Source organism: Pan paniscus, chromosome 11 (genome assembly GCF_029289425.2).
Source record: "Pan paniscus chromosome 11, NHGRI_mPanPan1-v2.0_pri, whole genome shotgun sequence".
NCBI lineage: Eukaryota > Metazoa > Chordata > Mammalia > Primates > Hominidae > Pan > Pan paniscus.
In genome coordinates this window covers 87,069,190-87,082,901 of record NC_073260.2, presented here as the reverse complement: position 1 = coordinate 87,082,901, position 13,712 = coordinate 87,069,190, and the positions used below count along the sequence as shown (strand labels likewise).

The 13,712-nt window shown below is 50.1% G+C and overlaps 1 protein-coding gene across 3 annotated transcripts in view; it reads right to left on the bottom strand.

Moving 5' to 3' along the window:
* Positions 1-1,161: 1,161 nt before the first annotated feature.
* FBXO10 (F-box protein 10) overlaps positions 1,162-13,712 on the bottom strand; it is a 66,718-nt gene continuing 54,167 nt past the window's right edge. For 2 of the 3 annotated variants that reach the window (XM_003805120.5, XM_034967442.3), the window contains exons 7-11: positions 13,045-13,197; positions 11,789-12,058; positions 8,356-8,669; positions 6,163-6,344; positions 1,162-2,987 (exon numbers count right to left, since the gene is read on the bottom strand). In XM_003805120.5, coding sequence (XP_003805168.3) covers positions 2,813-2,987; positions 6,163-6,344; positions 8,356-8,669; positions 11,789-12,058; positions 13,045-13,197 — 1,094 coding nt within the window. In that variant the 3' untranslated portion in view covers positions 1,162-2,812. The other variant, XM_055092028.2, reaches the window with a different exon arrangement.

The window sequence follows — 13,712 nt, the reverse complement described above, 5'->3', positions numbered from 1 at the left end:
CTGGCAGAGGGACACACGATTGGGGCAAGTTCTGCTGGCCCTTAAAGCTTCTACCCAGAAGTGACCATTAACCACTTCTGCCTACATTCACTGGGCAAATCAGGTCCCATGGCAACGTGAGAGGGCATGTTACTCTCCCTGAGGGGCAGCAAACATTAGTAACTACCAAAACCAATGAATATTTTCATTTTAATAGTTTAATGTATGTTTATAGTAATATAAAAAGTCTTTTCAGTGTGTGAAAAAAAGACATGTTGTAGGATGGGATCCTGGAATGGAAAAAGGACATTAGGTAACAAACTAAAGAAATCTGAGGCCAGGCACAGTGGCTCATGTTTGTAATCCCAGCACTTTGGGGGGGTTGAAGCAGGCGGGATCACTTGAGCCCAGGAGTTTGAGACCAGGCTAGGCAACATGGCAAAACCCCGCCTCTACAAAAAAATACATAAATTAGCCAGGCGTGGTGGTGCATGCCTGTAGTCCCAGCTGCTCAGGAGGCTGAGGTGGGAGGATCACCTGAGTGAGCCTGGGGAGGTCAAGGCTGCGGTGAACCATGATCACACCACTGCACTCTAGCCTGGGCAACAGAGTGAGATCCCGTTTCAAAAAGAAAAAAATCTGAATAAACTATGGACTTTAGTTAATAATGTGCCAGTACTAGTTTATGCATTTTTACAAATGTACACTGATAGCATAAGATGTTAATAACACAGAAACTCGGGGGTGGCAAGGGTGATATGGGAACTCTAGTAATCATCTGTCTGCTCAATTTTTCTGCATATTTAAAACTTCTAAAAATTAAGTAGATTTAAAGAAAAAAGTACTAACTAACTTCTCAGGTGACATATGGATATAGCAAAAATTCTAAGATGCTGAGTAAGTGAAGTTGGGGAAGTGTGCTCCGGGGTCTGAGGTCCCTAAGCTGACAGTCCAGTGATCCATGGGGACGGCCTGTTTCTGTTGTCTTCACAGAGCAGGCAGGAGTGGAATTATAGCCCGATTGAGCCCTTCAGCCCTATATCTGGAACTGTCACAGGAACAAGCTGACCCAACAAGATGGCCCCAGGATTCTCCTGTCTCCTTCAGAGGAAACAGTGCTGGGCCTGGCCAGCTGGGAGCCCCAGTATATGCCCAGACTAAGGAAAGGCTTCCAAAAGTGCCTTTTTTAAAATATAGAACTTTATTTTGGTTACTGAGGTTTTTGTTACTGTTGGTTCCCAGAAAAGTCATTTCTTAGAAAATAGTAACGGCAGCATTTTGTACAGCGACTCACATTGGGGCCACCAAACAAGTGCAAAGGACAGTGCCAGGGATAGAAGAGGCCAGTACTCTTGTGCCCAATGTTCTCAGGGAGAACCCAGTGCTCCTGGCTCCCTCTACCCCCTCCCATCCCACCCAACAGAGCAGCACCTAGGGCCAGTAGAACCAGCCACGCAGCCAAGTGCACGACAGTGACCCCAGCAGGCTGGTGAAGGCCCCACAGGAAAGGCCGAGTGGGAGGGGATTGTTCAGGCTGAGCTGGCCCTGCATCCAGCCCTCTTCCTCAAGCAGTGGGGTCTGACCTCACCTGGCTTTGGGACTTGGACATATTCACAGTACGGTTCAGTAAAGTCCTCTGGGAGCTGGCCTTCCTCTCCTCACTCAGGCCACTAATCCTACCCCAACCCCAGGCTGGATCTGGGGACACACAGTCAGAAGTGGCCCTACCTACGGGGAGCACACAGGTGAGTGGGGGGTCAGGCAATGGACCCAGATAGCTCCAGGACAAGGCAGAAAGTGCTCAGTACCCTGAGAGGGAGCAGAGAAAGGCCACTGAGGCCCAGAGGGGGAAAGACGGCAGGGAGAGATATGTGGAGGTGGCAGTGTCTCGGCTAAACCTTGAGGAACGAGGACACGGAGATGGGGGAGAAGGGCATGCCGGGAGGAGGAAAGAGCATGAGCCAAGGCACAGAGTGGGGAGGCTTGGGAGGGTCAGTAAAGACCAGCGCTCATCCATGAGAACACAGATGCGAACGAGAGGCCCAGGTACCCTCATCTGAACAGGCTGATGCTCAGGAGGGGTGGCTGGTGTGGGCATGCTCACATGGGGTTTGAATCCTTCTGCATTTGGGAGCTCTCTGGGGATGGAGTAGAGCCTTGTGCATCCCTGCCCACCCAGCCTAGCATCTACCTGCACGCTGCAGCCCCACCTGTTTCAGCATGTCCCTCTTGTCATCCCTGGGGCAGCCTTTCCATGGGGTCTCCTGTTGCTCCCAGGTCCTTCCTTCCTCCCAGGTCCATGTCCAAGTCCTCAAGTCAACCAAACTCAACTCCTCCAGCCTCCAGAGACAGCTGGGAGGGTGTGGTGGGGTCCCTGGAGGGATTGAGAGGGAGACAGGTCTAGCAAAGGGGAAAATTCTGGAGCAGTTGTCTCTCTCTACCTCACTAGAATCACTTCCCGCCATCAGAAGTAAATCTGCTCTTTCCTGAGAAGAGTCTGGGTTTGGTGTGTGTAAAACACAGTTCCTTAGAACTCAGAGAAAATCCTGACCAAAAGCTTCAGCATTTGAGCTTCCCCCGCTCTTCACAATCTTTATAGACTTCGAGTGACTGGAAACCCACCAGCTTCTATCCCTTCTCCCTGAAAAACATTGCCCACTTTCTTCTTGCTATGGGGTGTGGAGCTGAAGTGTTCTGGAGGTACCGTGTTTTGGAGGCCCGGGACCCATTTGTTCGAGGGGGAGGGGGAGGGGCGGAGTCTTCTCAGGCACTATTTCCACCTTAGCTCCTCTGAGCACCCATCCAGGCTTGGCCCTGAAGCAGGTCTGTGTCCTCACAGGATGGTGCAGAAGACACTGCGGTTGCTGTGGTAACCACCTTCCACCCGGGCTGTGATCCTCGTTGCCATGGCTGTCACCTTCTGCCCATTGTGGGCTGCCGAGGGACGTCTGAGAGAATTTTCAAGGTGGGGCCGTGCTGGTGGGTTCACCAGGCGCCACGTATCAGACCTGGAGGTGCAAAACGAAAGTCAGTGAACTTCTGAGGGGTGTGCAGTGCTGGCTGAATGCCCTGCACAGTCTTAACTTGGGTTCCAGATCGGTGGATCCAGGTGTTTAAATCTGGGTGTAGGTTTTATCTTCCAGTTTAGTGTTAGTCCAAAGAGGTGGGCTGTTGAGAAACTAAGGAGCAAAAGCCCTGCATTCCACGTCCAGCTCTGCCTTCAACTCTGCATGTAGCCTTGGACAAGGTCCCTCTGTAGGCCTCAATTTTCCCACTTTGAGACACTCTGTTGCCCAGGCTGGGGTGCAGTGGCACGATCATGGCTCACTGCAGCCTCAACCTCCTGGGCTCAAGTGATCCTCCCACCTCAGCCTCCGAAAGTGCTGGGATTATAGGCTTGAGCCACTGCATCCAGCCGACTTCTCCACTTTAAATAAGGATCTGGATAAGATCATAGGGTGGTGGTTGTGAGACAGGGTCTCATTATGTTGCCCAAGCCGGTCTTAAACTCCTGGGCTCAAGTCATCCTCCTGCCTCAGCTTCCCAAGTAGCTGGGATTATAGGTGTGTGCCACGGTGCCAGCTTTTCCTCTTTCATTTCTTTTCAGCTCTATGACCACAAATGTTTATAGAAGCTTTATTCATAATCACCAAAAACTAGAAACTACCTAAATACGCTTCAGCTGATGAGTGAATAAACTGTGCAGTACACCCATACAGGGGAAGACTACTCAGCAATCGAAAGGAATGAACGCCTTACATGCAACACCATGAATTAATCTGCAGCATGTTAGGCTAAGTGAAAGAAGCCAGACTCAAAAGACTACATACTGCAGGATTTCTGGGTTTTTTTGTTTTTGCTTTTATTTTTTAATATATATATATTTTTTCCGAGACGGAGTCTTGCTCTGTCACCCAGGCTGGAGTGCAGTAGTGTGATCTGGGTTCACTGCAACCTCTTCCTCCCAGGTTCAAGTGATCCTCCTGGCTCAGCCTCCCGAGTAGCTGGGACTACAGTTGTGTGCCATGACGCCCAGCTAATTTTTGTATTTTTAGTAGAGATGGGGTTTCACCATGTTGGCCAGGCTGGTCTCGAAATCCCGACCTCAGGTGATCCACCCACCTCGGCCTCCCAAAGTGCTGGGATTACAGGCGTGAGCCACCGCACCCGGCCACGATTTCTTTTATATGACATTTGGGAAAATGCAAATCTATGGGGGATAGAAGTTGGTGGGTTTCCAGTCACCCAAACTCTTGTAGAGAGCATGGAGGGCCAGGGAAAATAAAATGATAGTGAAGCTGTGGTCAGAGTTTTCTGATGCTTGAGTTACAAGGAACCAACTTTACACACTAAGTCTCCATTTGCTTAAGGCAACACATTGTCTTATATGTATTTTTATGATAATGATGTTACAATGAAAGGACTGGAAAGGTGTGGACGGAATCAGAGGTTGGCTACTAGCATGTGAATAAAAAGGCCTAAGCTATGTTGGGAGGACTGTATGTATTTGAGTTTGGCAGCAGGGGAGCACTACTGAAAAGGAGTGATGAAATGAGAGGCTGGAAAAGACAATTAGGACCTCAGGGTACACAGCGGACAATACCAGAGCTGGCATTGGCAAAGTCCGGGCTGTATCCTGTACCCTGGGGTCTCCAAAGGGAAGGAGGAGGTGGATCCCAGGGAGTCCACAATATAATCTGCTGGGATATTGGAAGAAAATACTAGAATTTTGGTTTTTTTTAACTGTATACTTTAAAATTTTCTATTTTGGGGATAGTTTATAATGTAAATAATATACTGCTAGAATACATATATATAAGTTATAAATAGGTATACCGGTGAGGCGCGGTGGCTCACACCTGTAATCTCAATACTTTGGGAGGCCAAGGCGGGTGGATCACCTGAGGTCAGGAGTTCGAGACCAGCCTGGTCAACATGGCGAAACTGTCTCTACTAAAAACACAAAAATCAGCCGGGAGTGGTGGTGGGCGCCTGTAATCCCAGCTGCTCAGGAGGCTGAGGCAGGAGGATCGCTTGAATCTGGGAGGAAGAGGTTGCAGTGAGCCAAGATCGCACCACTGCACTGCAGCCCGGGCAACACAGTGAGACTTGGTCTCTAAATAAATAAATAAATAATTAGGTATACCTACATCGGGGGGTTTCTTCAAAGAATATTTTTTCCCGAGAGTGTGTGTAATACAAAAAGTATGGAGATCATTACAACAGAACATGAAGATCCATGAGAGGTTTTTAACCATGGATGTGATGTGACTGACCAGAGCTCTCACTTAGAAAGATTAACCTGGCAGGATACATGGGACAACCTCCAGAGTGGAGCAGGGGGTGGCCACGGGCAGGGAGACTGGCAGGAGGCTGCTGCAGGGGGACAGGTGACATTGGCGGTGCAGGAGTGATACCAACTACAGCAAATATCAGTATGATTTTACAACCAGAATGTGAAAGCGAAAGCACGGACCAATCAGAACACAGCCCAAGCAGAAGCAACTGGAACAGCTGTGCATTGCAGTAACACAGGCGGTACAGGTTAGGGTGAGCGGTGCTGAGACCTGAATTAGGATGGGGGCAGTTGGGGAAGAGGAAGTGCTGGAAAAAGGAACATTTTAGAAGCAGAATCAACAAGACCTGGTGACTGACTGGACATCTTCGGATTAGGGAGAAAAAGGCAGCAGAAGTTTTGTTGTCAGAACACTGAGTGGATGGTGATGTCGCTGAAATGGGGAACGTGAAAGGACAGAGAGGTTTGAGGAAGATGGGTGGCGGCAATTGTGATACATTGAGGCAGAGTGACTAAAGGACAGCAGCAGCATCAACTAACATTTTTACAGCCCCTCAGAGATTCAGCCAGATAGTGTGATCTTATTAAATGGATTTTACTAAGGCTCGAAGATGTGAAGTAAGTTGCCCAAGGTCACACAGCCAGTAACCTGCAGAGCTGAGATCTGAAACCACATACCCCTGACTCTTAAAAAGCTTGTTCCCTCCCGGGGAGTCCTCAGCCCGGGCCTGACATAGAGCCAGGCACAGGCCTTTTTCTGACTGGAGTCGACAGCTGGCAGGGTTGCAGGGAGCCCGGGCAGCCACAATCCCTGGGTGTGGGCCTGGCTTCCTCAGGGAGCTTACTGTGGCTCTAGAGGACTCGTTCAGGCAACCCCAAGCACTCACTTTTTCTTGAAGACCAGGAACTTGTTGTTTTGCATGATGCATTCTCGGTTGTTTGAGATCTGCTGAAAGATGGTCTTACTGGTTTTGCCCTGGAAGATGATGTTTTCCTGCACCAGGGCCTTGGCACGGCCCCGCACGGCGATGCCGTAGGCCCGGAACGAGTGGATCCGGTTCTTTATTACCTGGGAGAGGCAGCCAGAGATTGTCACACCTCAGGGATTCACAGACTGAGTGGGAGAGCTGGGCAAGTGAATTATCAGTTCTAAAACCAAGAGGCAGGAACATGCCAGGCAGGTCAGTGAAGAGCCTATGAGCTCAAAGAAGGGCACCAAGAACAGCCTGGGGGAGCCAGGGAAGGCTTCCTGGAAGAGGTGATAGGTGAGTTGTAGGCATTTATCAGATGCACAACAGGGAGAGCTGTTGCAGGAAGGAGAAACAATATGCAAAGGCCTGGCAGAGACGGGAGGCAGTGTCAGAAGTCAGGGCCACTGGCAACCCAACTGAGACGAAAGTGTGTCCCTCTCTCCCTTCCTCTGCTCCCGCAGGGCTCAGAGGCAAAGCCCCAGCATTTTTACTCTTTGCCTAAAGTCACTAACCCATGAAGCTGCAGAACTGTAAAGAGGCTTTAGGCGACCCAGCAATCCCACTACTGGATGTCTACCTAAAGGAAAAAAAGTCATGTGCACACGCATATTGATAGCAGGACAATTTACAATTGCAAAAATATGCAACCAACCTAACTGCCCATCAGCCAAAGAGTGGATAAAGAAATGTGGTATAGGCTGGGTGCACTGGCTCACACCTGTAATCCCAGCACTTTGGGAGGCTGAGGCAGGTGGATCGATCACCTGAGGTCAGGAGTTTGAGACCAGCCTGACCAACATGGTATCTCTACTAAAAATACAAAATTAGCTGGGCATGGTGGCACATGCCTGTAATCCCAGCTACTTGGGAGGCTGAGGCAGGAGAATGGCTTGAATCTGGGAGGCGGAGGTTGCAGTGAGCTGAGATCATGTCATTGCACTCCAGCCTGGGCAAAAGAGTGAAACTCCATCTCAAAAAAAAAAAAAAAAAAAAAAGGTGGTATATATATACCACAGAATACTACTCAGCCATAAAACAGAATGAAATAACGGCCTTTGCAGCAATTTGGATGGACTTGGAGGCCATTATTCTAAGAGAAGTAACTCAGGAATGGAAAACCAAATATCCTATGTCCTTACTTGCTCACTACTTATAAGTGGGAGCTACGCTAATGACGAAGAAAAGGCATAAGAATGATATAATGGACTTTGGTGACTCGGGGGGAAGGGTGGGAGCAGGGTGAGGGATAAAAGACTATATATTGGGTACAGTGTACACTGCTTGAGTGACAGGGGCACCAAAATCTCAGAATTCACCACTAAAGAACTTATCCATATAACCCAAAACCACCTGTACCCCAAAAACTGTTGAACTAAAAATAAAAATAGAGCCCTTGGGATCGTAATTCCATAAGGGCAGGAACAAGATCTGTTTGGCTCCACAGTGAAACAGAGCTCTGCATAGAAAGGTGCTCAGAGCTCAGTCCGGTGGGGAGACAAATAGGTAAAGGAAGAGATACCAAGCCCTGTGGGGAGTGCTCTGTGAGGTATGTGTGGGCAAAAGCACTAGACAAGAGATACCTCAAACAGCCTGGGGTGGGAGGTGGGAGCTCAGGGACTCTTCCTGAACAAAGATACAGCTAAGCTGCAGGACTGCAGTGCAAGGGGGGCAGGAGGTATGCAGGGTATATAGGGAAGAGTGTATGCAAAGGCCCCAAGGCAGGATCTCTCTCTTCATGAAGCATCTACTGTACAGCAGGCACTGTGCATGATTATTCTGTTAAGGAAAGAGAGCTGAAATAGTCCTGACCTTGACCCGGAGACCATGAAGATAACTCGGGAGGCTCCCAACACCATGACAAGGAGGGGACACCCCATCCCTGGCTTCCTGCTGGTGAGCCCTTGTTCATCCTTCAGGACTCAGTTTCTCCGTCCCCTCCTGTGGGAAGTCCCACCCACATTTCCCAGGCTGAGTCCTGGCAGGAGGGATACTGTCCCTTGTAGTGGTGCTGAGTGATTACGGTTCTGTTCTCAGCAGAGGCCACGAGGACTATCCCAGGGTTGTGCCCTGTGTGGGCACCACATGTCACACACATGCAGACATACTCACTTTAGTGTCGGACCTGGGCAGCAGCTGCAGCCCGCTGCCCCGGTTGCCAATGATATCGTTTTCAATGACGATGGTGCTGTCGCCCTTGGTGATAATGCCGTGGCCTCTGTTGTCATAGATACCATTGCCCCGGAGCTCCACTTTGCACTGGGCCTCAACCTTGACCCCACTTTGCCGGTTGCAGGAGATGCTGTTGTTGGCCACTCGGGTGGGTTGGCTGCTCTGGGCCACAGTAATGCCTCTGTCCCCATTCGCGTGGATCACATTGGTGATGACATGCAGTGCCTCGCTGCTCTGGACATAGAGTCCTGACGCTATGGGTGGAAGGGTTGGAAAGCACAGGGGGTCCCAGGGTCAGCCCTGACACCACCAGTCAGGAAAAGCCTTCCCTGAATTGTGCACTCCGGGAGAACGGAGTGGAGAAGAAGAGGTACCAACACTCAGAAACAACCCTTGAGTTTGCGTCTTCCAAGCTGACGAAACAGCAGGAGGAAATCCAGGTGCGTCAACAAAACTCTGGTTCTTCTGCATGAAGTCCTTATTCAGTGTAGCCAGGGAAACACCATGTGAGAAGGCTCCTCTGGCCTGAGCTCCCACCGTGTGCTTGAATGCCTCCTGCACCACCGCCATCCTACTGCCACTTACACCTCCCTAACGGGGTGCTCACTGCCGCCTCAAGGCTGCTCACTCCCCCTCTGGACAGGCAGATCTACTCATTAGAGGGTTTTGCTTTGCTCTCCTTCCTACACTAACCTGGAATCTGCCTCCCTACTGTTTGGGGAAATTTTCTTTTTTTTTTTTTTGAGACGGAGTCTCGCTCTGCCGCCCAGGTTGGAGTGCGGTGGCGCCATCTCGGCTCACTGCAAGCTCCGCCTCCCGGGTTCACGCCATTCTTCTGCCTCAGCCTCCTGAGTAGCTGGGACTACAGGCGCCCGCCACCACGCCCGGCTAATTTTTTGTATTTTTAGTAGAGACGGGGTTTCACCATGTTAGCCAGGATGGTCTCGATCTCCTGACCTCGTGATCCACCCGCCTCGGCCTCCCAAAGTGCTGGGATTACGGGCGTGAGCCACCATGCCTGGCCGGAAATTTTCTTCTTAATGTAAGTTCTGTAATTTTGGAGTACAAAAACTTACTAAGCGAGTAATATGTGTCAAAAATGTGTTTGAAATTTGGGAAAGGAAAACTGACGCTTGCGGTTGTGTGTACTTAGAGACACTAGGTACATGAGGAGAAAAACCCCAAGTCAGCAGGATTAGAGCTCCATGGCTTGTCAGGAAAAGAAAGCAGGGCAGCCAGACCCGGGGGCGAGGAGAGGAGGGCTCTGCGGTAGGTCCCTCTGCCCACCACAACAGCAACAAGGGTTGGGGCAGTGCTGGGGGAGGTTGTGTGCAGGACGATGACTGGGGCCCTGCAGCAGTGTCTGGAGCCATGAGCCTGCAAGCTCAAATCTCTTGGTGGCACCAGCCTGTTGCTTCTCCTGGCTTGGTTGAGAACAACAAAAATAAGTATTTGTGGACGTAGGTGGTTTTGCCTGTCGTACCGGACAGACAGCATGGCCACATGGAGGAACCTCTGACCTGGGAGGGGACAGAACTCATTTTCTGAATAAGTGGGTTGGGGCTGCTGGTTATCCATCTCCCTGTCCTCTACCACCACCAGAAGCAAGTGCTTACCAGGCCCAGGAATCTCTTTTAATTTTATTTTGTTTTAGAGACAGGGTCTTGCTCTATTGCCCAGGCAGTAGTGCAGTGGCACCATCATAGCTCACTGCAACCTCGAACTCTGAGTCCTGAGCTCAAGCATCCTCCTACTTCAGCCTCCCTAGCAGTTGGAACTACAGGCATGTACCACCATGCCAAGCTAATCTGAAAAAAAATTTTTTTTTCTCAGTAGAGATTGAGGTCTCTCTATGTTGCCTAGTCTGGTCTTGAACTCCTAAACTCAAGTGATCCTCCTGCCTTGGCCTCTCAAAGTGTTAGGGTTACAGGTGTGAGCCACTGCGCCTGGCCCAGGAATCTGTTCTGAATAAGCCTTCCTCCATTTCCCGACCCACCCATCCATCCTACCCTCCCACCCCCACCCCACAGTGATTTTGATAATCAGGAGGCTTTGGGAGCCCTGGAGTTAGGTGAACTACACAGTAATTATTTTTTTTTAATTCAAGAAATATCAAACATCTTCTACCATTTTTTTTTTTCTTTTAAGACAGGGTCTTGCTCCTGTCACTCCTGAGCTCTGAGCACCTAGAATACAGTGGTGCAATCACACCTCACTGCAGCCTTGAACTCCTGGGCTCAAGCGATCCTCCCGCCTCCTGAGTAGCTGGGACCACAGGCACATGCCACCAGATCCAGCTAATTTTTCTTTTTCTTCTCCTTCTTCTTCTTCTTTTTTCTTTTTTTTTTTGTAGAAACCAAGTCTTGTTATGTTGCCCAGGCGGGTTTTGAACACCTGGCCTCAAGCAATCCCCCAGTCTTGGCCTCCCAAAGTCCTGGGATTACAGGCTTGATCCCTGGCACCTGGCCTCCATTTTTCATCAGGTTTAGGATAACATGGATTTAAAACACTTTTATTTTCTGCCTCTCTAAGAAGGAAAACTCACTGCCAATTAAACCATGATATGCATCTCATGGGAGATGTTGAATTTTGAGAAATGTATCCTAGAGTTGATTAAAAGCGTGTGTGCCAGAGGTGGGATTTGGTACTGCAGGGACAGGGGCACTGAGCTGGGTGGGCTTCAGTTCTTTGTCTCAAGTTCATGGCCTATCAGTGTTGATGAAACAGCCACAGAAATAAATACAGTCGCGAGGCCTCATAACAAGTGCCAGTTGGGATGGGGAGGGCCCAGTTCAAAGGAGGAAGGAATGAAGGGGGATATTCACAACAGGTTTTGAAGTTCAAGTTAGTTTGGGACGTGTGGATGGGAGAAAGGCATGAGTGAGGTCAGCAGGTTAGGAGGCAGGAAAGAATGGATTCAAGTTTAATGAATAAATACAGGAGGATTGGGGATCAGGCTGGAAGAAGTGGCTGATGAGGCCTGAGGGCAAGTTGGGATCAGTCTGCAGAAGGCCCTGCCTGGCGGCCGCACCGTCTCAAAAATAAGAAGCACCTCTGCTCGGCCGCCCCACCGTCTCGGAAGTGAGGAGCGCCTCTCCCTGGCCCCCACGCTGTCTGGGAAGTGAGGAGCGCCTCTCCCTGGCCCCCACGCTGTCTGGGAAGTGAGGAGCGCCTCTGCCTGGCCGCTGTGCAACCCTCCAAGTGTGAAGTGGCAACCTTGTGTGTGATTTTTCTGCCCTACCCAGGTTTGCATCTTTGACATTAAAGTTTACTTTTAAATTTAAATTAAATTAAAAGTTTTAAATTGGAGAAAAAAAAAGACAGTGGGGAGCCATGGAAGGTTCTTGAGCAGGGGCTGAGGGGGTATACTCACCTCCATTGTGATTAATACTGTTAGACTCAACAAGAGCTATGGTGATGGGCCGGCGCAGTGGGTCGTCCTCCTTCTCCAGCTCTGTCTCCCAGAGGATGGCGTCCCCATCCTCGCTGAAGTTCTCTTGAGCCCTGTGGCCTCGAGGTAACTCGCTGGAGCCATCCTTCTGGCTAAATACTGCCACTCCATACAGGCCATTGTAGCTGACGTGGTTGCTGGTGACATGGGGGAGGCTGGACGACATCATCCACACACCACAGCCCTTGTTAGCTGGGACAGTGAGAGGAGCTGGTCACCGACACTGAACTCAGGTGAAGCAGCACCTGAGTCTCCCTGAGAGGGGAAACAAAAGCCACTGGCCTGGGAGAGAGTCCCTGCCTTGCTAATGACCTCGGACAAGCCACCTGATGGCTCTAGCTGCAGACTTCACCTTCACACATGAGAGGTCATCAGGATCAGGTGAACCTCACAAGCTCGGCTCGTTCCACACAGTGTGAAAGTGCTCTGAGGACTGTCAGGCCACATGTCCACATCAGAAGCACATGAGCCCACAGTGACAGTGCCAAGGGGGCACCAATCCCTCCCTGCATAGGAGGCAGCCTCAGTTGGAATCCCAGCCCTACCACTTCCCAGCTGTGAGACCCTGAGCAGGTTACCAGACCTCTCTCTGTCCCTCAGTTTTCTCATCTTTTAAATGGGGTTAATAACTGTGCCTCCTTCAGAAGGCAGTCATGAGGATTAAATGTGATCATGCATAGAAAGGGCCGAGTAGAGAGGTGGGCCTGAGTCATCTTTATTATTATCACTGTATTATTAGAGATAGAGTCCAGACAGATGAAGGCTCTGCCCAAAGTCACTGCGTGAGTGAGAAGAGTTTTCTTCCTGTGATTATCTTGTTTTCCCATTATATTTTCCGTTCTCTGGGATCAAAAGAAAGGATAAGAGGAGTTAGATGCACATGAGCCAGGGCTGAAATGGTCCTGTCCTTAAGACATGACACAACTCCTGTCTTTTGCTATTTTAAAAGGGGATAAAGCCTTCTGCTTTGCTAACCCCACGGGGTCAATCTGGACTACAATGTGATTTGTAAGAGGCTCTTTGTTCTGAGAGGGCCTGGGTGACTGTGGCCTGAGAGTGCCTGTTCAGATGAGGTCTTTGAGGCACAGGGAAAGGCAGTGACCTTCTCAGGACCCACAAGCTGGAGATGGAACCTGGGCTTCCTGCCTCCCCAGCTGGGTTGGGAACAAGCTCCTCACCGTAGATGGTATTTCCTTCTATGAGGCCTTTGCCTTCATCTCCCACAACCACACCATCTGAATAGCCAAAGCAGATGAGGTTACTCCTGAGAACGGGGATCCCTCCACGGCGGATGTCCACACCTCCCCACTGATTCTCACGGATGACATTTTCTATGGAGAGAAGCAGAAAAGAAGGTCAGTACCCAAGGGCCAGCTCCAGTGCTGGCAAATAGGACTTGGACAGTTTTGATCAAGGCTACTCCAGACCAGAAGGCCCTGGCCTTACCCTGCCAGCAATTAGCACTGTAAATCTTGTCTGCTGTCTGATGTTTCAGGGACTTATCTGCTGACTCCTTTCCCCAAGGGCAAGGCTTGTGTCTATCTTGTGCACTCCTGTCTCCCCGGCACCTACTATACCCAATGGCCTTGAGGACCGATGATTAAAAATGAACTAGTTTTGGCCAGGCATGGTGGCTCATGCCTGTAATCCCAGTACTTTGGGAGGCCAAGGTGGGTAGATCACTTGAGCCCAGGAGTTCCAGACCATCCTGGGCAAAATGGGGAAATCCTGTCTCTACAAAAAAATACAAAAAAAATTAGCCAGGTGTGGTGGTGCGTGCCTGTAGTCCCAGCTTCTTGGGAGGCTGGGTGGGAGGATCACTTGAACCCTGGAGGTCAGAGCTGCA